This window comes from Stigmatopora argus, chromosome 4, assembly GCF_051989625.1.
Source record: "Stigmatopora argus isolate UIUO_Sarg chromosome 4, RoL_Sarg_1.0, whole genome shotgun sequence".
NCBI classification, from domain to species: domain Eukaryota; kingdom Metazoa; phylum Chordata; class Actinopteri; order Syngnathiformes; family Syngnathidae; genus Stigmatopora; species Stigmatopora argus.
The window spans coordinates 4,690,543-4,715,568 of NC_135390.1; the positions used below are offsets into that span (position 1 = coordinate 4,690,543).

General features: G+C 38.2%; 1 protein-coding gene across 4 annotated transcripts in view; it reads right to left on the minus strand.

Annotated features, from left to right (window-relative positions):
* The window catches only part of vps13b (vacuolar protein sorting 13 homolog B), a 341,198-nt gene that overhangs the window by 85,215 nt on the left and 230,957 nt on the right, over positions 1–25,026 (minus strand). For all 4 annotated transcript variants that reach the window (XM_077598167.1, XM_077598171.1, XM_077598169.1 and 1 more), the window contains exons 35-38: positions 17,823–18,155; positions 16,742–17,144; positions 16,504–16,641; positions 6,006–6,365 (exon numbers count right to left, since the gene is read on the minus strand). In XM_077598167.1, the coding sequence (XP_077454293.1) occupies positions 6,006–6,365; positions 16,504–16,641; positions 16,742–17,144; positions 17,823–18,155 (1,234 nt within the window). The remainder of the gene's footprint in view (positions 1–6,005; positions 6,366–16,503; positions 16,642–16,741; positions 17,145–17,822; positions 18,156–25,026) is intronic.

The following is a 25,026-nucleotide window of genomic DNA, read 5'->3' on the forward strand; positions in this document are numbered from 1 at the left end:
CTGTCCTACATTTTGCTCCTTGCACACCTCTGCTTAGTTCTGTTGTAGTCCATCAATATCAACGATCATCCACTCAGGGCTAGAAGTGCAACACGAGTAGAAGCAGTAGTGGTCCATACCGTAGCAGTAGTCTTATTACATTCCCTTGTCTAAAATCTCACATATACAACCATTCCCATGGGGGTCATTCCCATTGGTTGATTGAGGCCACTTGAACTGAATTACAAACTTTAATCTGAGCAATTTTCCAAGGTTCTTTGTTCAGAAAGGAGACAGCGGATTGGTGAGTGATGCAGGTGCTGCATTTAAGTTTTAAAAAAGGGAAGTGAAATTGGAAGATAAATCTATTGTAACCAACAATCAGTAGGTGTAATTGAAGGCATATGTATCTTTCTGATGGCAAAAAAATCTGGAAATGCCTTGAGGAGGGATCTTTGGGAAACAGAGACAATTTCTGATATACCAAGAGCTATACAATGGCCCAAAGTTATCAGCAGAAAAAAATGGTTTCACCTCAAATGAAATGTTCAGCATTTTCTTAAAAATGGAGCAATAGATAAAATACAGTGGTACCTCGACCTACGATCAGCTCGTGGTACGACGAAAATTTCAATCGAATAATTCGCCCGCGATACGATCAAAATTTCGAGATGCGACCAAGCCAGGTGGCCATGACATGAGAGGCTGTTTATCATTGTAGCGCACTGTCTTTTTTGCCGCATCTCTTTCGTGTATTACAGATATCTACGAGCACAGAACGGTTAGTTTCGCCTACACATGGACCAGGAAACGCACAACGCCCATGCGTGGGCAAAAAGAGGGCTTTCTGGGTAATGGAGTATACTCGTGCACACAACGCCGATAGGCAATGGCACCCTTTCTCAGAATAAAACTTCATTGCCCACAATCAATACGTGGGTAGGCTATTGCATTTCCTGTTTTCGCCCTAGCCTGTTAGCTCCCGTTGGCGGAGCGATCGCTAATTCAAGACTACTTCTCGTTGGCAAGTGGTCATGTGTTATCATATTGTGAGGACATCTGTGGGCATCATTTTCGGAATATTTTGAAGGGAATACGTACAACAGCAAACAGCCCATCGATAGCGAACGTGAGGGTGGAGGCGTGGCAAACAACTAACCCGGCCAGAACGAAGGTAACAAAAATTAAAACTAAATTAGAATTCAGTTTTGTGTAAAGTTACATTAAACATATGTTTGAGTGTGTCTGTATATATTAATCCAAGTTAATTTAAATTTGTTTGTTCGGTTAAGAGTGCGTTGTCGTGTTAAGTCCCCCGTAGAGCTCCAATGACCTGTTTTTTAATTAATTAAAACAAGTGGAGAGGAATTATTTTCACTGAGTAGAGTACTTAAAGTATTTTTTTTTTAATTTATAGATTATATTTAGGTGTTAATAAATTATAGTCGTTTCATATGCCTGTAACAGTCTTAATAATTACAGACGCTCCCCTACTTACGAACGAGTTAGGCTCCGAGCGATTGTTCATAAGTTGAATTTGTTTGTAAGTTGATTCAGTGCTATATTTTGTATTATAATTTATGTTTAAGGCCTATATAACTATACTGAAGGTTTATATAAGTGCATTTGTATGTTTAAGGCTTGTATAAGTAACACGCATTGGTTTGTACTGAAAAAAACATTTAATAAAATGGAGAGAATATGTACAGTACTGTATAGAGAGAGAGATTTATGTATTGAAACTGGCCGAAAGAAGCGATCTAACGACGATTGCACAGTTTTCTTCTTTTTTTCATCATAAATGATGCGGTAGCACTGTATGGCATCATTCAATTGATTTGCAAACTTTGTGCAACGTTCAATATTTGGGTCCTGCTGCTCGCTCTTTCTGTTTATAAATGGTACTGACGGTCGAACGATTCAAGTTGTATGCCCGTGAAACGCTCACCACTCTCACGCGCATCAAGCTTCGTTATTATTGCCACTCGTTTCAAATGAAATGGCTTGCCTCTTCCTTGCAACTCCCTCAATAGAAGCCTTTCGCTTTTTACCAACCATATTCAATAATGGATGCACGAGATATTTAATGATACAAATGAAAAAGGTTCTTTGCGCACTGGAGATACATTCACGCACTTCCGCATTGCAACGAAGAAGGTAGCTGCTGGGTGAGCTGAGCCCTCACAGCGCCAGGCGTATTAGCGGCGGAAAGAAGCACTACTCGGAAAAAAATACAAAATCGAACTTACGAACATTTTTCGACATAAACGCAATTTGCAGACATGTTCGTATGTACCGTTGTTCGTAAGTTGTATGTTCGTAAGTAGGGGAGCGTCTGTACACTTCTTGATAATTGTATTTGTGTACTTGTATTTTTGTATAGGCACGAAAACATGTAGTATGGTATGAAGTAAAAATAGGGGTGATCCTACTTCGCGGTTTTTCGATTATCGCGGCCATGTCTGTTCTCCATTATCCGTGAAAAACGAGGGATTAGTGTACAGTGATACCTCGACATACGATCGTAATCCGTTCCCAGACTGAGATCGTATGTCGAGCTTTTCGTAACTCGAGCGAATGTTTCCCATTGCAATGAATTGAAAACAAATTAATTCGTTCCAACCCTCTGAAAAAACACCCAAAACAGGATATTGGATTGGAAAAAATGTTTTATTTCTTCTAATTCACCATATAATGACAAAGTAATAAATAACGAGTGGTTTAATAGTAATAAAATGTGTTTAATAGATGTAAAATTAGACGCATTTCGTGGAGGGGAGAGACAACGACACACACGGAGGCAGAGGGGGGGCTTTTCGGGGGGACTTTATCCACGGCACTCGTAAACGAACAAATAAATTTAAATTAACTTGGATAAATATTTACAGACACACTCAAACATACGTTTAATGTAACTTTACACAAAACTGAATTCTAGTTTGGTCTTAATCTTTTGTTACCTTCGTTTTCCGGGTTAGCGGTTTGCCACGCCTCCATCCTCATGTTCGCTATCGATTGACTGTTTGCTGTTGTATTGCCTTCAAAATATTCCGGAAATGATGCACACAAATGTCCTCACAATAGGATAACTCACGACCACTTGCCAACGAGAAATAGTCTTGAAAGAAAGATCGCGGGAGCTTATTTTCTTAGAAAGAATAACAGGAAATGCAATAGCTGAGCTTGCCCACGTATTGATTGTGGGTAATGAACTTTTATTCTGAGAAAGGGTGCCATTTCCTATGGGTGTTGTGTGCACGAGTATACTTCATCACCCAGAAAGCCCTCTTTTTGCCCCCGCATGCACGTTGTGCGTTTCCTGGTCGAAACTCGTCTGAATAAATCGTTCAGTCCTCGTAGATATAGTAGTTATACACGAAAGATGCGTTAATTCATAGTGTCGGCGAAGATTGTATTCTTTGAATACCGACACCGTCTCTTGACAGATGAGACAAACAGCCTTTTCTTTGCATTGAACAAAAAATAATCGTTTGTCCACTCCAGGTTAAATACCCTGCATTCTGAATCAATTTTTCTCTTACCTAACTTTTTCGCCATTATTCCGTTCTCTCTTTGACAGGGCGGGGCCTAGGATTTTTTTTCTGGAGGCCAAATAGGAAATAAATCCGATAGCATCTCTGGTATTGTTCAGAGGGCCGGGCCAAATGTGCTGACGGGCCGTAACCGGCCCGCAGGCCGTAGTTTGGTGACCCCTGCTCTAACACATCACAAATACAAGGTCTTAATCTTTCCTTATTAGACAAAATTATATTTGAGATGTTTTTGTTCTATCAATATATCTGACTAACCTGAAGGACGATTGACAACCTGCAACAAATTCAGTTCACCCATAAGAGGTTCCAGAGTACTTGGTTATCAAAGCCAACACATCCATAATGGAAAGAGTTGATGAAAATTGGGGCAGCATGTATGATTGTGTCATTGTTTAGTGAAGTACACTTAAGTAAACAAAATGCTAGTTGTTTGAGGTTTAAATTAGATGCTTTGACACATATATCCTAGTATAATGTAACCCTGCATCAACATCTGTAAAGCAGATGCAGGCACTTATGTAGCCCTGCTACAATTTTGTCTTTTGTCCCTCAAAAGCTGTAGTGAGAGCAGCTACAGCAATGTAACATGTACAAACACGCCACTTGGAATTGAAACCTCCATCTACTGCTCAGGGAAATAGATGTTTCTTTTGTTATAATTTATCATATAGAAAGTGAAAGCTTTTCATTATTATATAATTTGAATCTATGGAAAATGTAAATGCATGTACCCACTTTTTTAAGCGGGCATTTGGCTAAGGAAAAAACTGACCTATCACATTTAAATTATTTAATGAGGAATAAATTGAAGGCTGTTCTTGTCAAGTCAATAACACTTGGCTGTGAGATTACCGCAAAAACGACAAGAAGAAAACTGATCAGCGAGATTGGAAAAAGGCCTTCTACAGCCACATTAAATTTGCCGGTAGAATATATGGCAAGCATGGGTTGTGTCCTACATGTGAAAACAATTTACTGTAGTACTTGTGTCTGGGCTATGGAGTAAGGAAGAAAGATAGGTAAAACAAGTCAAGAATCTGGCTAAATTTAGCAAACACATGCTGAATCCCAAAAGCATGCTGGAAACATTTTTATGGTATGATGAAACCAATGATGAATTTATAATTTACTAGCCATCATTTTTAAGGTAGTGTAGTGCAAAATAACACAACATATCAACAAAAGAACACCGCACCCACAGTGAGGAATGATGGTGGCTTTGTGGTTGTTTTTCTTCAAATGCGAAGCTGTCTTTAGGCTCAGTGCAACCCTACGTAAGGATTTTCAGATCTGAAAAGGCTGTTAATCTGTCACAGACTCCCGACATATCATAGTTTTGGTCTTATTGTATGTGTGGTCTTTTCTGATAATTTCAAGACAGAGCGCCATACTTAAAGATTCTATTCTATTCTACTCGTTACATGGCCCTTAGCCTTGTGCTTTTCTTGCGCCAATAAATTGAATTGAATTCCACCAGAGAAAACAAAATAGAGTAAAAAAGCTTGCATAATCACGTGTGATTATAAAAAAGCAATTAAAAGTTCCAGCAATATTTCCCAAGTTTTTCAGGGTATTTGTCACTCAAGTGTTGCACAAGAGCAATGTCATCAAAACTTGTTTGTGAGTCTTTAAAATTGCCTTTTGAATAACGATGGGGCAATATATAGTACTGGAATTTATTTTAGCTAGATTTCATGAATTCTGTCAAGAAAACATAAAAAAATGTAGCTTAGTAACAGCAATCAATGGATTTTATTTTTAACTTGTAAATAAATGCAATGTCTATACTATAGTATAAAGTAGAGTATACAACATTTTGACTAAAAAGTTATTCATGAATGTAAGATCATTCTAAACAAGTTGTTGTAATGGTTTTCATAGCAATAAATCTTTTAAATGAATGAATTCTGAATTCAAGTCTGTCTACTGTCAGCAAGTGTACATTTTTCCCGATATGTGGCCATAAAGTACAGTTTACTTTGCTGTAAATGTAAACTGAAGTGACCGTTGATTTATTATAATCATGAATACAGATTACCTTCACACTTATCAGTCACACTTTTTTCATAGTTTGGCTAGGCCAGTAACTTATGCTCAAATTCAATTTATGTATGGATTTTTTTTTCTCTGACCGCCGTCAGCCTTTGAAGGTGTTTTTTTAGGCAATAGTTATGTGAAAAACTGTTAAGTTACCAGATGCCTATTTAGAATGCTGTTTTTCCTCCATTTTACCTCTTGGTTTCTGATAAAATAAAATAAAATACCCTCCAAAATGCAATTTATATTCCAGTGCGACTTAAATATATTGTTTTTTTTCTCTATTATGTGTATAATTAAGGCTGAAGTTACTTATACTCAGGGGCGATTTATACTCGGAAAATACAGTAGTATCTGGTATATTTTTACACATTAGACATGCATCACTATATTACATTTTTATGCAAACGATTCACATATTTTTGCTTTACTCACCCTCAATGCTTGGGCCTAACTTCAAGTTGAGACTTCCCATCAGAGATGACACAGACACAGTCACGCTAGGTCTCATTGGATGTGCCTCCGTCTCCAGGACAACCACAACCTGTGTAGTTTGGACAGAGACCTTGTGGAAGGTCAAAGCCAAGGAATCCATGCTGCTGACTTTAGTCAGGCCTTGAAATTGATGGGGTGGGGAAAAGGCCCTGCTTGGCAACTTTAAAGGGGATGACTGAGGAGTCACGGTGTTCCACGTGTGGTTTGGCAAGATTTTCTTCAGGTAGGCCTTGGTTTGCTCCAGTTTGACCAGTGTTGGAGTGATTTTCAAGGGGCGAGAGAACTGTAAATTCAGTTCAGCTGGGGAGGAAAGTACAGTGATGGAATTAGACGGATACCTTAAATGCAAGCACACCGTGCTCTCAAAATTTTACAAGTTCACTGGACTAGATTCAGGACCAACAAAACAAAAAATCTCTCATGCTTTACTGTAAAGTATTTATGAAGTAATGCTCACACACACTCACTGCTTTTGAGGCTTTGTGGGTGGCTCAAACTGTGGTTTTGCTACAGTGTATGCAAATCAAAATGTACTCAACTGTTCATTTTATGAGGGAATTTGGTGGTGGGTTATATAGTACAGTTTAGGCAAATGCTAAAACAAGACTTTGTAATGTTGGTAACCCAAGACATAACCTGAATAAATACAGTAATACGTTGAGAAACGAGCTTAATGCGTTCCAGGACCGAGCTCGTATGTCAATTTACTCGTATCGCAAATCAACTTTTCCCATATAAAATAACTAAATACAAATTAATTCGTTCCCACCCTCTGAAAAAAACCACATAAAAATAGGATATCACAATGGAAACATGCTTTTAATTGTTCTAATTCACCACCTACGCTCACAAAGTAACAAATACCTATCTAGTGGTTAATGTCATATTATTGTGTGCAGTATTGTACGGAGTCTTTACTTTTGAGACAGACGGTAGTTACTAATGGTGGAGGAGAGACTTGACACGTTCGGTTCGCTACTTTTGTACCACTACATAACATAACGTAAACTAACATAAATGAACTTTGCTTACTATACACACTAAAAAATGGATGTAACCTTGCCGTGCTGTAACCGAGGCAAAGGTGTTAATGTATTCCGCCGCGGCTTTTGAGTCAGAACTAGCTGCTTCCCCGTGCCTCACAAACGAGTATATACCTAGTTTGTTTTTTAAAGTTATCGAACCAGCCACGACTCACGTTAAAGGTTACGGCTGGTGTCGAAGTATCCCATTTCTCAGCTTCTTGCTTTACTTTCAAGTGCGATATGACAAAAATTGTTATCACAAGAAAAAAAATATCAGTCGATATTGATAATTATCACGATAACTGTCACATCTTTTTTGTTTCAAATTTGAAACTTCAAACTTCAGTGAATAAGTAAATAAATTACTTTCCTCCTTATTCAAATAATAAAGTAACTATATTACCTTACTTGATAAGAAAAGAGAATATGAAATTTTTTGTTGTTCTGTTGTGCAATAAAGATAGGACAACTCCCTCTTTACACCATGAGAAGTAAAGAATAAAACCTGCACAAATTTTGACAGGCGTCTTTATTTTTACAAATTTACCTTCAAACCAAAAGTTACTGTGCAATATAAAATAAATAAAATAATCAACTGAAGACATTAAATACCATTGTCAGAGAAAGAAAGTGTAAATCTACCTCATATATGGCCATTTACAAAAAAAGTTGGATGAACTTAACCCATTTTAACCCAAAATAAGAACTTTTAGATTTTTGCAACAATTTCAGAACATTTTCATAAAATGGGGAAACACCTTGATATCAAGTAAGAAAGATATTACAGGCTGTCCTCAAATGAGGACAGAGGGTTAAGGACATTTTCAATAGGGCTGCTCTCTACGCACAGGTATTTACGAGGCATTAAAAAAAAAAAGAAAGAAAACGCCAGGGAAAATTCACTTGGATCTTTTAGTGGGTTGGCTTGGTGTCGTTCTGCATCCCTTAATCGCTTATTTGTTATTGTCCTTTTGCGTACATGCGCTGTGTTAGCCTCTATTGCTAACATGCCAAAACACGTTTGCCCATCATCCTCTTCTCCTGAGCGTTGGTCTGGAACTAGCGTTCATCTTGCACAGCGCCCCAATTCTCTGTTGTGGTCGGGTGGTGTAATTGCAATTTAAAATGATCCATTTTTTATCAAACGTTTTTGATATTATCGTTAATATTATAGATTAATATATTATCAAAAATATTTCACGATAATTATCGTTATTGTTTCATCGCCCAGCTCTACTTTCAAGTCCTCGCAGATTCCACTAACTATTTCTCCTTTATCTATATTAAAAGAAGCCCCTCCCTCTCGTCATTAATATCCCAGCGCAGCTTGAAAAGGACCACTTAGCCGCCGCATTGTATGCTCGTGTGTAAAAATTTTCTCGTATTTCAGGGCAAACATTTGCTCAGAATTTTCCTCGTATCTCAAATTATTCGTATGTTGGGACACTCGTAAGTCAAGGTATTACTGTATAAAGTTGGGTGGAATCAATAATTTAAAAATTTACAATATCTGAACAAATTCCATTCAGTTCCATAAAAAAGGGGACACACTTCACCAGTGCACCAGAGAAGAAAATGTGCTGCTACCAGACCCACATGACACTGAGTTTTACCGTGTCTCATAAATCAAACTTCTTTCTTTCTTTCTATGATGGTTCAGCTTTGCTTGCAAAAAAGTGTTAAAGAACAGATGGTTTCAGTCTCACTCTCCTGTTCTCATAATCAAACATACATAACATAAATGAATGTGGAAGAGCATGAAAGGGTTTTTTTGTTCATAAAAGACACATAAATTCAAGATGTCTTTTAGTTGTGCCTTTGTGCAGTGAACTCTTCAAACACTTGACTGGAATTTACAGAGACACATGAATTAACTCCATGCTGTGTTACACCACTTCCATTATCCCATTTTTCCACTTGGCTGTAATGATGGGAGAGGGAAGTAGCTCAAAACAAGTCCAGCTGCTTTACATGGTATCCTCAAGGCATTCCTGCTTCTATGGGGAGTTCTGTATGTACTGTATCATTCCCAGGTATGTACAAGAATGGGATGACATGAATAGGAGCGCTGCCAGGAGAGACAAGTCGCACACAGACTCAGTCACTACAACCTGGATACTTTTGTTTAATCTAGTGGAAGTGAGGCAGATAGTAAAAAGGAAGGATGGTACTGGAGGGCGGCATTAGGTGCAATTTGGTGTGCAATGTAGCTTATCATTTCCACCTGACTTATGCCATGAAATTTTCCAGAGAAGGAATAAGAAGCGTATGCAGCTGCTTATTTTGTCTGAGTTACTGTCCACTCCCACTCTTTTCACCCATTTCTCCCCCGCATTTATTTCATGTAGTCCATCTTCTTGTCTCACTCTTCTTTAAGACCAACAGATATTTTAATTTTCCACAAGATCTCATCCTCATCAACCCCGCCCTTGCTGTCAAGATTTTCTTTTTAATCCGACCCAGAGAAAAGAGAGTGGACTGAACTGGATAGCAATGATTAAATTGAGGCTACTCCTGAATTCTTCATTGATACATTAGGAACTCGGAACTGTGAGTTGACCAACTCCTTTAATACTGTGACGAGAGCCAAAATACACAAACTAACCATAAATAAAACTTAACACAACTATAGTAATGCGGTTATTTAAGGATTTAATTGCTATGGAGCACAGACGGCAACTTCCAATACCCAAGAGCACTTACAATTCATATATTCTTACACTGGTATCATTTTGAAAAAAAATATGCCTCTAAATTTGCACAAAACCTTAGAACTTCTGTAATGTCATGCACAACATCTTGTGACACATCGGGGGAAACTTGCAAGATGTCAGCAAACCTCAGTTTCAAATATACTTGTTGGGAAGCTGATACTGATGCTTAGTCTGAGGAATTAGAATGAGACGTCTCCATTTTATAATACAAATTCATAGTTGAGCCTTTCTACTGCCTTTTAAATCTAATGTTGTGTTAAATCAAATGACAACGGTGGAAACAGGTATGATGTTTATCCTGTAGCAACATTAGTGATGCTGTGCAATTCACAGTGAGTAGCAATATTAGTCATTAAATATAATATTGGAAATAAAGTCCAACTGGTTTATCCGACTAATGTGCTAGTGAACGTGTATACAACATGATTTTCTTCTTTTGCCTGTACTCAAGTCATTATATTATGTCCACAGTCTGGGTTAGGGGTTGGGCTTGTGATGGAAAAAAATATTCATTCATTAATTTTCTGAACCGCTTATCCTCACAAGAGTTGCGAGTTGCGCCGGGACACCCTGAATCGGTGGGACACCCTGAATCGGTGGCCAGCCAATTGCAGGGCATAAGAAGACAGACAACCATTCATGCTCACACTCATGCGTAGGGGCAATTTAGAGTGTCGAATCAGTCTACCACGTGTGTTTTTTGGAATGTTGGAGGAAACAGGAGTAGCTGGAGATCCCCCTCGCAGGCCAGGGGAGAACATGCAAAATCCACACAGGTGGACCGACCTGGATTCGAACCCAGGACCCCAGAACTGTAAGGCCGACGCGCTAACCTCTCAACCGCAAGGCCGGCCGGAAAAAAATATATATATAGCAAAAAATGTGGGTTTTATTAAAGAAGCTACAGTAGTCACAGCCAGTGCAACTCCTAACAGAGAGAATGCATCACTTCTGTAGGTAGAAAATATGAATGATAGTTGTTCCAAAATTTTAGACAACATTCTCTAATATGAACAGGCTGGGGAAACCATATACAGGCCTTCTCTGATGTCATTTTTGATTAGCATGACACAAACTCTGAGACATGGTCTAAAAAAGTTGCATACACATCTATATTTCTTCAAAACAGCAGCGGTATTTGGATAAAATATGCTTTTTAAGCAAGTTACCATATATTTTTGGCAAGGTCAAGCGTGACAATGTTTCCCTTTGAACTTGTGCAAGAACTGCACAGTTTGTTTTCATCTTTCGCTTCCTTTGATTCACAGCCTCACATTTTACGCTTGACTTTTGACAGCAGAGTCACTGTCAGACCCAGGTGGCAATGTGTCCAATTACACACTGCCTGTATGTAAAGAGGGTGTTTGTGCAAGCCTTTGTTTAAAACATTACCTGTGATAGCCAAAAAGTCAAAAAAGAGCCTCATATATATATATATATATATATATATATATATATATATATATATATATATATACATACAGATATGTAAATATATACATTTACATACACATACAACATGATTTCATGCCTGTATAAAAATACAAGTACACAAGTACAACTACAAAAGTGTATTTATTAGATGTTACAGTTATAAGCATATGAAAAGACTAACATTCATATCTAAATATAATAAATTAAAAAATGTAAATACTTTAAATACTGTATTCACAGCGAAAATAGTACCTCTCTGCTTGACATAAATCCAAAAACCAGATTAATGGGTGTTTTAGTCCAAGTCCTCCTGCACAGTCCAAATCTTGAAGGGCATTCCCTTTCAGCGAGGTACAGGTTCAGGTTCGGGATGGAACAGTTTAAGAACCAGTTCTTTGTGAAGGCATGCATGATCCAGGCTTTCATGTTGCTCATCCAGTAGATAGGCAGCAAGGCTTTGTTCTTGTTTCTTAAAGCAGGAGGACGATCAAACTAGTAGATTAATGCTGGCTGCACCATCCCTACAGATAATGAGCGTAAGGCGATCCGTGTGAACCCTGGCACTTTCAGTTCATCTTTGAATATGAATGTCCGGGAAGGCATCCTCTTCCAAAAAGGCCAGTCTCATCCTTGTTAAAAACTTGCTTCGGAAAATAACCATTCTCTTCAATTATGTTAGGGAACTCTTCCTCAATGTACCGTGTCGCTGCCTCTGACCTGAAGTCAGCTGGGATAGCCTCCAGCACCCCCGCGACCCTAATGTGGATAGAGCCTTTCAGAAAATGAGATGAGAGATGATATATATATATATATATATATATATATATATATATATATATATATATATATATACATATATATACTATGATCCTTCTTCACTTCACAGCTTCACGACATCGAAGATTTTTTTCAGAAAAAAAAAAAATCATAAAAATTGGAAAATTCACGCTGAAACTCACAAGCGGAAGCCACTCCCCTGTCTTCCGATTGCCACTAGGAAAATGGCAGGCGGTGCATGCCGGCCGCATTGGCTGGTCATCCGGTGGCACATGCCGGCGACGTCGGCCAATGGTGCATGCCGGCGACGTCGGCCGACGGTGCATGCCGGCGACGAGCGAGGTCTGCCCCGTGACCTGGCCCCGGCCGGAACAGGCAGCGACAAATATTTTGGAACCGGATGCCTACCCGGACATTTTTATTCAAAGATTAACTGTACGTGCGGATCATCATCATTCATTGTAAAGCCAGCCTGAATCAACAAGTTCGACCATCCTCATACTTTAAAAAGCAAGTTACCAAAGCCTATGTTTTGACTGGTTCGTTAATAACAGACAATGGTGTTTTTTATTTTTTTTAGGTGGTTTTGTTACCTGATATGTTTTGATCCCATGCTTAGTCACCTGAGTACAGTAATCCCTCGAATATTGCAGACAATGGACCCAGGGCCACAAAAAGACATCCAAGAATACAGGCAGCCTTGCTGCCTGTATACTGGATGAGCAAACGGAAAGCCTGGATCTAAAAAGCCTTCAAAAACTGTTCCAACCCGAACGCGAAGCTCTACCTTGCTGAAAGAGGGCTCCTCTTCAAGGACTTGGACTAAAACTCCAATTAACCTGTTTTTTTTAAATTCATATCAAGCGGAGAGGAACGATTTTCACAAAGTACAGTATTTAAAGTATTTACATTTTTGTATATATAGATTACATTTAGATATTAATATATTAGTGTTTCGTACAATTTTTGATAATTGTACTTGTATATCTGTATAGGCATGAAAACCTGTATTGTGGTAGTAATATTTCACGCTTTTTCATTTATCGCGGCCATGTCTGGTCTACATTAACCGTGATATTCGAGGGATTACTGTATATATATATATATATATATATAGGCTTCAACTAACATATGAATCACACTGGAATGTCCTCTAATCTAGATGTTTCTGAGGTGTGCAAGCTTGTATACAGTAACTGACAACATCTTTTAGAAGCTGTACTTTGACTGAAACCAGGGACATAGAAGAGTCATGGTTCCAATTTGTTCTAGCTAATCTATCACCTCTTGCCTCTCATTGGAGGGAAGTCTGATCGCTCATTTCCAAATGGTAGCATTTATATCTTTGGACATGAGACTGACCTGATATGAGACTGGAACTGTTTAGCAATGACAAAAGGAAGACAAGACACCATCTGAGTGTGTAACAGTCCATCACTGATTAAAACATAAAAGACTGACCTACTTTTTAATAATTGGCAAGGAACCTTGAACTTGGGTAGTTGAATATCCAAATGCTGTATTTATATGCATTAGTTATTTTAAATGGGGAGAGTGATGACTGTGCGGAGAAACCATCCAGTTTACATTAAGCATGACTTCTTGTCTAGGCATCCTTGAGAGGGTAGGTTGAAATGGTCATATGGAATAAATGCTTCTGAAATTGCAAGCATATTGCTTTAAAGACATCGCAAGAAGTAGCCCCGTAGCCGTATGTGCCCTTTTGACATCTCATTTAAAAATATCAAATATGAAGCCTTGTCAAATCAAGATTCACAAAACATGACACAATTAAGTAAACACACTCAAACAAACTATTAGAAGGACTTTCACAAGAAACCATTTCCATTGTTGACAGTTCAATACAATTCACAAGACAATCGCAGCATATAGACACATTTATAAAATGTTGGCACCCTCCGGTCAAAGAAATTCCACAATAACTTTAAACTGACAAGAGTATTAATAAATGAACTAAAAATACTGAAAAATTGCCTATTGAGAGGTAAGAATAGCCAGCAAAGCAGCCATAATTTACAAATAGACCAGGTCTAAAGTGTTTCAGTGTTATTTGTACACTAAGAACAAATAGATTTGGCAAGTATTAAGAAAAAAATAATAACAATAATTTAAAAAAAACTAGAATGGTCAATAATCAAGATATTTTTTACAAAATAAATATTAATGGCCCATAAAACTTTTGAAAGACTGTTCTTTGGAAAGATGAGAAAGAACTGCTGCAGTTTTTCAGCAAGTAACACCAGCACGGTCCTTGGCGCCCCCCCCCCCCCCCCCCCCCACACACACACACAGGGTGGTGTCTGCGAGGGGGGTTATAGATTTCAGGTAAATCAGGAGCACGTGTTACCAATTCCACATATTTCCGAACTATGCTAACCTGGGGAGTGTGCAAGTGGCAGGGTCAACCTCACATCAAGCCTGGAACCTGTCTTTCTCATTTGCGTGTGTGCTCAGTACGAAAGTAATCAATTATGAGATCTATAAGGGTGGCTATAGACTAAATGAGAATCGGGCGACTTAACGACTTTTAAAAGAAACGGTGATATTTCTTGGTAGCAATTTGCATTCAGTGTCAGCGGCCAAAGAGATGCTCAGGGTTGCCTAGAGACACTTCCATTGCATTCCGACATGTGACATTTGTCCTGGGAGCAGGGCAACAGAGTTGTTAAGAGATGTGTTGGCAGGGAAATTGTTCCAAGCATCTCCTCAAAATACAACTATTTTGATTCATTCATCTCCTGTACTGCTAATTCTCTCAAGGCTAGCAGTGGCTGGAGAAGCCTATCCCAGCGGACTTGGGGCGAAAGGCTCACTACATCCTAGACTGGTTGCCAGTCAGCCGTAGGAAATACAGAGAGACAGATAACCATTCGCACGACTAAAAATTCAACCACTAAGTGTGAATCGATCCCACACTCGCCTGACCCCTGCACCAAGGGTGGCGAACACGTGGTTCTTGAGCCGCATGCGGCTTCTGGCCAAGATGAATGCAGCTCTTTGCCACAGCAACCTCCAGGATAGTTGATGAGTTAACTCAGGCTAAGTTTCATTTGATGTGTGTTCAGGGTGGACATTTACCTTAAAATGAACACATTGTTGTTTGTAAGGGGAAGAAAGCGTTATGGTGAATAATATGGTTTAAATTGTGTGTTTGTGTGTGGGTGTGTCTGTTTTGTCAGGTCAGTGCGTGGTGTGGCTCTTTGACTCTATAATTTGTTTTCTCTTCGTGTGTTGTTCGTCACCCCTGCCCTTCACCATTAAGTGGAATTTGTCATATCCCATTTGTTTTTCACATTTAGGAGACCGCACAAAACTGCCTGTTGTCGATACGAACATTCATTTGTCATTTGATGGTGTTTTGATTAGTTTAGAACTTGTACCATGTAATAGCTTTTATATATATATATATATATATATATATATATATATATATATATATATATATATACACACACACATATATATACATATATACATATATATATATATATATACATATATATATATATATATATATATATAAATTTAAATAAATGGCAACAAATAAACGATGCAGTTACACAGATTTCCATCTGCTTTAAAAGGATTGAATTGAATTGAAATTGAATGCATTTATTGTCATTATACATTATCAATGCATATTTTGAGGTAATTTACAAATGTCTAAACTGTGTAACATTTCATTTGTTTATGAATGCATGATATGCATTGATGCATTTGCAAACTAATGTTTGACTGCTGTATGTATTTATTTCTTATTTATTGATTACTTATTTCTCGGTTTGTTATTTGTACACTACGTGGTGAAAGTTTTAAATCTTATTATACTTTTATAATGACAATAAAAGCATTCAATTCAATTCAATCTTTTTAAAGCAGATGAAAATCTATGTGTAGCTTCATTGTTTATTTGTTACGATGTACAGAGAAGCATTGTGCCGTGCTGAATGATCCTTAGTGGACAAATATGCTGAGGGCTCTTCATGGACAGCAGGAAGGGATGTAGGTGGCCTAGGGGGCAACATTTTCCTCCAACCATCAATAACAACTACAATCCAACAAGCCTACTGGGATCACCGAGCTAAACTGAGATGGATTTCCTGTACCTACACACGCTGTTCAAGGATATATTAAATCCTCAAAGGGATGGCAAAGTTCCAGTTACTCATCCGCGCAAAAGCCCACTCAGACTTCTTCATTGGAGCTACAGATCAATTTGGATAAAACAAGACAAACCCTTTGGTAAAAACAGTTAGCTTCTGGTTACTCATATGGTTATAATATCAGTCTAAAAATAGATCAAGCCCTGTAAAAAGCAAATCCACAGGACATAAGCGATGAAGCCCCATGGAGCTTTGCTCATACTTTGCATGTGAATAAAACGGTTTAAGAATGTGTAGAACAATCATCTTCATCTTAGGTTTCATCTTTGAACAAGAGTTTGTGTAAAAAATGAATTCATCCTACCTGGTCCATTCAGGAAGTCTTTAATCTGTAGGCATACCAGAGGTGGAGGGATGCCTGTCTCACTATCTACGTCACCCCCTGCTGTCTGGAGCCAGCACACATTATAATCCAGAGACTCAGGCAAAATCTTCCCTTGGTCTGAACAGAATGACACAAACAAAAATAATTAGATGAATCAATGAACAAAAATAACTGAGTGCATAATGAAGAAGTATAAAATTAATATCTTCTGTCATACCAAGGCACTTGTAGTCTGAAGCCACTCCTCTTAATGACACATCAAACACAGATAACTCAATTTTCTGTTTGCGATGATGGCAACTGAGAAGAGCAGAAGGTTGGACCAACTGCAGATAGAGCAAAGGTTCCAACACTTGGTCAGTAGCCCCTCTTCTTCCAGGCTGCCTAACAATTGTCACTCCGAGAGCCAGGCGTGCTGAGGAGCGGCTGGGGGTTGACTGGGAGTTTAGAGACAGCAAACTGCTTCTCGGCATTGCAGGAGATGAGACATTGCTGTTGAGTATGTCTTCGGCAGTCAGTTTTGTCAGGGCAACGTGGGCAGTAGGATCTGGAGATGGTGATATGGATGGTGGAGAAGACTCGCACTGGATTTCAGGCTGGTTCAAAGCACTCTTTCCTACCTAAAGAAGTGGAAAATTGATTGATTAAATTCACAGTGTAATTACCTATTTAATACAGCAATGAATAAAAACTGGCTACAAAATTGACCAGTTTCAGTGGTAGAAAATCCAATATTTTACCCAGACAACGAGTAGTTATGCAGGTTTTGTGATTAACGCTCAGGTGCCATTTTAGTCACAACATGGCATGTTTGCATTTTTTGCATTGGCAAGCGATTATTTCAAACTGTTAAAAAAATCTGCAATAACATTTTCCCAAATTATTCTTGTTCTTGGAAATTCCAGTGTGTTCAGTGCAATTCTTGCACAAATGCTTATACCAGTAAGAGAAGGAGTTCAAATGGATTACAACTTCATGGCAAGTGAGAAAATGAGTTCCTAGATTCCCAGCAATAACCAAATGAGACACTTTGTTGTGTCTATAGATATGGCAAAAAAATGTCTGGACGAGGACAAACTCTTTCCAGACGTCCAAATAGTTTGGAAACAGTAGTCTACTTACTGTAACTGAATTGGGAACTGGGCATCAGAAATGCTCAGCATCATTTTCACAGATAACTGATGATTACTTGCTTAATATGGACCCAAAAAATATCCAATGCAGACAAAAGCATATACTCAGACCAGTTCAGATCAGCCGTTCTAGGGGGAACTTTCAAGAAATCACTTTTTGTTTACCTTTGGAGCGGGCTCTTTCTGATCCTGCGTGTTGTCCAACGAAGTGGGAGTGTGTGGGGAAATAGAAGCTTCATAAGCCATGACAGACAGCCTACTGGCAGTAAGAAAAATGTCAAAGGGAATGAAGTTGAGGTTTTTGATAATAGTAGATTTATGGGAAGGCCTGGCTATGCAGTGGTGACTGGTCCCACTTTGCTGCTCAATTTGGACAATTCGGATGCAAGCACTATCGCTGCCGAAGCCACTGTCCTGCCCGTTCCCACTGTGACGAGATGAGGCGTCAATGCCTGCACAGGAGCCTCGTCTGCTCTGCCTCTGCTCATGTTTATGCATCTGTATGGAGAAGAGAAAAAACACTTTCATTCTCAAGTTGAAAACGCAACCAATATATCCCTTACCACGCCAATGCGTGATCAGATATTAATAGATAAGATCAACAGTGTGCTTGGTGATATGTAAATAATCTCATTTTTAATTTGCCTTCATTTCTGCTGAAACCTAGACTCAACTATATCTAAAAAAAATCTTCAAGAAATCCCCAATGAACCAGATAAGCAATGTGCAGACCAAATAATAAATTAACGGAAAAAAATGAGTCACTCTAATTAAGGAAAAAGACAACGTTTAGTATTCAATAAACCTGAGAGTATTTTCTTCTTTGCAGAAATCTCTTGTGTTCTGATTCTTTATAAACCAAATAGCTGACTTGATTCAAAACATTGAGCATTTCACCAATGAAAGGGGGCATCGCATAGCCACAAAACCATAAGCATGCTGGAGGAGCTTTTTTGTAGTTTTAAACATAATGTAGGTATTTGGAAGTATTGAAGATATCTTGAAGAAAGGCTTTACTCTAGTAAATTCCAATTTTTTTTTTGCATTGGCTGTTGTATCACACATAAAGCAACCTAAATTGTATACTTGGCTCCAGGTGTAGAACGCCAACTATTGCAGCAATAAAAAAATATTTTGTGCCCAGATGATAGGTTTTAAGACTAGATTGCAGTGATTAAAACTGGACAAATAATTCAATCTACCAATTGTTGACTCCTTATCACTACTAATTAAGTGCTCCAAATCTCCAATGGGGTGACCCATGACAAACAAGTAATATGTATTACAGTATGTCGTACTGAATGGAAACTAAACTCAAAATGAAAATTTCCTCCCACGTCCCAAGAGATGCTTGGGAGGCTGATTGATCACTTAAAAATTGTCCCTATGTGTGAATGCATGGTTGTTAGTCTCCTTGTGCCCTACAATTGCCTAGCAACCATTCAGAGTGTACTACCGCCTGTTGTTGGTTTCAAATTTGGGGAGGACGGTTGTTTAAGTAGGCAGGCAGTTTTTTAACCAATGGTTAATAACAATTAAAATGCAAGTTTCCATGTTGCATGAAACACGTACGTTTTTCATAGTTTTTTTTTACATAACCAGTCGCTTATATTGCCTCTATGTAAATATTAAAATGTCTAAATATATACTAAATTATAATATCAATATGAAAATCTTTTCTGTATAAACTAAATACAAAATTCACAAAACAAGTTGAATAGCCATTGAAATTGCACCGCAACGGGCCCACAAAAATGGAACATCCCGTCCATCCAGCTATCCAATGTTTTATGTTTTTTTTTCATTCTCGATTTAAATAAACCACAACACAAAATGTACGCACATTCAAAATGTCACAGTGGGCTGGCAATCACACCATGTTTCCGGACCACAGTAACGGACATGTTTACATTCAGTGAGCTACTGCGATTCTCACTGATTACATTGGTTTGAAAAAGCGAGTTCCCTGTGCATGTAAGGTAAGGGGCATCCTATTGTAACTCAGCATGATCAACATGCACATGGTTGCTATTAGCGCATGTACGCTCAGCTGCCCCCTTGCACTCTATAGCACTCTCTCCAACTGACTCCATGGGAATTTTAAATGTATATTATAGCTGGGGAAGAGATAGTGTTTCAAGGCCTCTGTGCAAAGAGTAAAGCCACTGGCAGGACATTAGACAGAATAGTTGACTTATTAGATATTTCCTAAACTAAACAGCATCATCAAAGGGTAAGAACAAGAGCCATATAAAACGGTACTGCATGCCTGCTGGTTCTGTTCTTTTAAACCCAGCTTTCCTAGGATAGGCCCTGCCAGATCTCTACTTTTTTTCCCTTGGCTGATTGTCGACAGGATGTGTACACTTGTATTTCTATAGGAAAGTATTTTTTCCCCACAAAAAAACGAGAGGGGAAAGTACCTGGGCTAATCTCCAAGGGTTCTGTGTTAAGCAGGTGTACACTCCTCCGAAGTTTGTATCAGTGTATAAGTGTATCAACAGATTCAAAATACCCACTCAATGAGTGCCCCTGGTTGGAAGGGACACATACTGTAAGTTTTCCAGCAGCTGGGAAAACGCAACAGCCACATAAAATTGCCAAATACTTTTTTTGCTCCCTCGTCCCTCTTCATGAGCTGAGGCCATACACATGCATTTACAATTATGACTAATACCCAATCTTCTATAAAACCACCACCACAAACAGAGTGCCCCCCAAGCAAATTCTTGATCTATTTTTAGAAGTGCTTACTAGTAAAATATGGGATAATGGGGCCCATAATTGAAGAAAACAATGGTAGGGAGAAAGACATAGCTGTTTGAACTGCAGTTTGATTCAAAGCCTACAATTAGAACAGTCACAAACAAAGGGATTTAATGTAAATCTTAATTTTAAAGAAGTACAGCAGGCAGCTGGATTTTTTACCTGGCATTTCTGGCCTTGATTACACACCTTTATGATTACTCACAGACATGGTGGAGAGCAGGTATAAAAAATATATGTCTCTGAAGTCTGTAGACTTATGCCAATTTATTCACCGAAAGAAGGCAATAAATTACAAATACAAGCATGCGCTGCAGCTACAAGCCTGCTCCCAGCTGAAATCCCCTTTCCTACCATTACTTTCTATTACATTATATAATCGCTGCACTGAAACACAGTTTCCACATCCTAATGTAATCTTTTTCTGGATTTGGGAGTTGATTGTGATCGTGAATGTGCGATGACACATGCGCAACCCACAACCTCCATTGGCCAATCATGATGTCATTCTTCCTACAGTCTCTAGGCAGAATGTGTTGGAAAATGGAGGATAATCCACAAAGTGTGAAACCATGAGTCTCCCAGGTGCCAATCATATCAGTGCGCATCAGTGTGACCCCACTTTCTGTCAGTGTAACTCAGAACAGCTTGGCTAGAATAAGGCTAATAGGCGGAAGCAAATGTCACATCATCCAAATGCCACCCGTTTACAGTGTTGGCTCGCTAGTACAATATGACAGCACACATTTTACATCTGAATAGCACATATGGACTTGAGTGTTTCCAGATGAATCAAAAGTAGGTTGCAATTCAGTTTGAGAGATCATGGAATAAGAAAACCTGGACGTTTTCACATGAAGGAAAGTCCATATGGCCTCAAAAGAATATAGTAAATTTAGCATAAATGACACGCTGTAGGTGAATGTTATTTCACATGTGTCTATTTAGACACCAACTATTCACAGTGAAGTCCAACTCCTTTTATTGTAAGAGAGTGGATTTGTTGGTTAAATGATTTATTCAAGGCTGAAAGAGAAGAACAAAAGAAAGCACATGTAAGGGGGAAACAAGTCACTTAAGAGGATAACTACATAAATACAATGTTCTCGCTTTTACTCAATGGATTAATCTATGAATCTTATCAGGAAAAAAATAGGACTGTAATATTAAATTATCAATAGAATTAAAAGTGAGTGGCGGTAGACAGACTAGTATTATAGTTGAATCAATGTTCTACATTTTTGTCTTGTTCATTGGTGACCAGCAGAAGAATTCCTATTAAATTCATAGGAAGTGCTATTACTAAATCTTCTCTGACTGTACAATACAGTTACGCTACTTGTTTGCATGACGTTCGCATGGGAATAAACTTCTGTATCTTGACTACACCAGACTTACAACTTAACCCCCTGTTGTGTTACCCGCTATTGTTTACCAGAGCCATAAAGCAGGCAATAGGCCTCTGTTCTTTTGTGCCTGAGGTAGAAAACACTCAAATAGGGGCCGGGCCACGTTAATCAAAAAATAATAACAATACTACCTCACTAACATTCATTTTCTTGAACAAAACAGTGAGTGGAAGACATTTGTAATGTGAAGTCACCTCACTCTCGGTGCCTCAACGTCAGCCACCGGGCAAAAGAAAGGCATCAAAGGCAGCTATTTAATACATTTTAAGTTGTTTCACTAACAAAGACAACCTTCAATGCACTTAAAGTAAACCACAACAAAGTGGCAAAGGAAGGTCACAACCTTGAAGCTTGGTAAATGGATGCTGAGTGCTTCAGAGTGATTGTCAACTGTACTTAAAACATGGCATACACCAACGATCGGGGCGCCAAGAGGGGTCATTTTAACAAGCTCCCTGCACTCTGTAATACCGGTGGTTTGTTTTATTCCTGCATGGTTTACCGGCACGTCCTTTTCTTTTAGGAGAATGAAGGACAATGTCACAGATAACTTTTCATTCACGTTTCCCAGGTTAAGAGCATATCCTCTGTCTTGGCTTGGGGAAGTTTTGGACAACTAATAATATCAGGAGAAAAAAGCAGCACGTGATATATTTAAGGAAAAGAAACATCCTAATGACAAGGGAATTTATGCATCTGGACATTCCTAAATCACTGAGTCAGATGGAACATTTTTCAAGTGGAAGGGAACCCAAGAGTGTAAAAATAGTTTGATAAAGCTGCTGTACTGTGCTCGATAAAAAATGAGTACACAGACAGACACCCCTGGTCTTATTATTTATTTTTTAGTGAATACAGGAGCCTTTTTCTGAATTTTGATGGTGTCTCAACATAGTTACGAGCTATTTGCAACAGTGCAACAAGAAATGAAGTTCTGGTGAAAACTAGTAAAATGCATTCTCATATTTAAAAATGGCCATAAATGTAAGTATGCTCTGTTGATTTAGGTATGTCTGAAGAACTCTGTCTGTAGTTGTGTACAAAAAAGTCTAATCTGAAGGAAAATCTGAAACAATTTTTAATTGCCTTAAGGTTTGAGAAAGTCATGTCCCAAGCACAGATACAAAATTTTAAAGGCCGAATGATGAAAAGAAAGATATTGGCAAAAGAGAATGTTAATTCAATCCAAATGGGGGAGGGGGGTCTTCTGGTACAAATGGCAGCCAAAGCCTTGATTTTATAATTGTTAAAACTTCAAAAAAAAAACGGTTCTCTCCTATAACTTTGTGGGGCATTAGTTTACTTACAAATATGCTGCCTCAAATAAAGCCCAGATTTATGTTCCTTAGGAAAACAGAGCTACAGGAGATCAGGATAATAACATTCAGCAGTCTTAAAAGGATTGAGTGTAAACTGCCGCAAGAAGAACATGGCCTTGGATATGAATATCATCACAACAAAGTACAGTACAATCTTTATTTCATTTAATATTAAATGTTATTTCTTAACTGCGATTGGCTGGCCACCAATTAAGGGTGTCCCTGCGTGGTGCTCAAAGTCAGCTGGGATAGTGGTACGGAAAATGAATGAATGAGTGAATGTTATTTCTTAACAATTGTTCTTGTTAGTGAAGGAATAGTAAACAGTATTGTAAAAGGGTGAGTTATATAATAGTACAGAGAGGGTTTTGGAAGTTCAAATAATATTACCGTATTTTCTCGCATATATGCTTATATGTGCACAAATTAGTCTTGACATGCACAAAACTGCAAGGTAACAAAGACGAAACGCCATAACGCAAGACAATGCAGCCGATACGGTCATTTATTTCAAAATAGAGAAAAGATCGTGGGGTCTTGTTCACGAGTGAGGGAAGAATGGAACGGGAGATCGACAGGTGGATCGGTGCAGCGTCTGCAGTGATGCGGACTCTGCACCGGGCCGTCGTGGTGAAGAAGGGGCTGAGCCAAAAGGCGAGGCTCTCTGTTTACTGGTCGATATACATTCCCACCATCATCTATGGTCACGAGCTGTGGTTCGTGGCCGAAAGAACAAGATCCCGGATATTATACTACAGTGACACCATCTGCAGCAAGATCATGTTGTAGGTCTTTGGGGCTGGTCTGTAGGTTGAGTTTGGCTGTTATCAACATCATTTGCCTCTGCTTAGCTAAGATTTTACTTGGCCTGCCACTCTGGGCCTTAACTAGAACTGTGCATGTGCTCTTCCATTTCCTCAAGATTTTTCTCACAGTGGAAACTGACAGCTGAAATCTCTGAGCTAGATTTATGTATCCTTTCCCCTAAACCATGATGTTGAACAATCTTTGTTTTCAGGTCATTTGACAGTTGTTTTTAAGCTCTCATGTTGCAACTCTTCAGAGAAGATGCAAAGAGGACAACAACTTGCAACTGGTGACCTTAAATAACCTTTCCCATGATTGGCTTCACCTGTGTATGTAGGTAGAGGGTCAATGAGATTACTGAACAAATTTTGTTTTCCAATAATTAGTTCTAAAGGTATTCAAATCAATGAAACAACGAGGATGCCCAAATTTATGCACCTGCCTACTTTTGTTTAAGTATTTTTTGCACATTTTCTGTAAACCCTATAAACTTCATTTCACTTCTCAAATATCACAGTTTGTCTGCTATATGACATATTAAACGGAATTTGTTGATCCGAACATCCAATGATTTATAATGGAAAATATTGAAAATGATCAGGGATGCCAAAACTATTTCATACGACTGTAAATAAGAATCTTTATGTATCCTTACATCCCTGGATTATAACTTTTCCAGGCATTCTGTCATATGAGTTAAAACGGTTAAGACATAGTCCTGAAAAAAAAATCAAATTCTAAACTCTAAAATGCAGATCAAATGCAAATCTATTGGTTACTACGTATACAAGTTTTGTTACGTAACGCAGAAGTTGTTTGGTTTCACAAGCTTCAACTTTTGGCAATGCAAGGACTCTGAACACAAAACTGATTTTGGCGTAATAGTAGGAGATTGAACTAATATTAGGGGAAGTCATTTGTAAAAATAAGCTATTAAAATCCTTATATATATATATATATATATATATATATATATATATATATATATATATATATATATATATATATATATATATATATATATATATATATATATATATATATATATATATATATATATATATATAT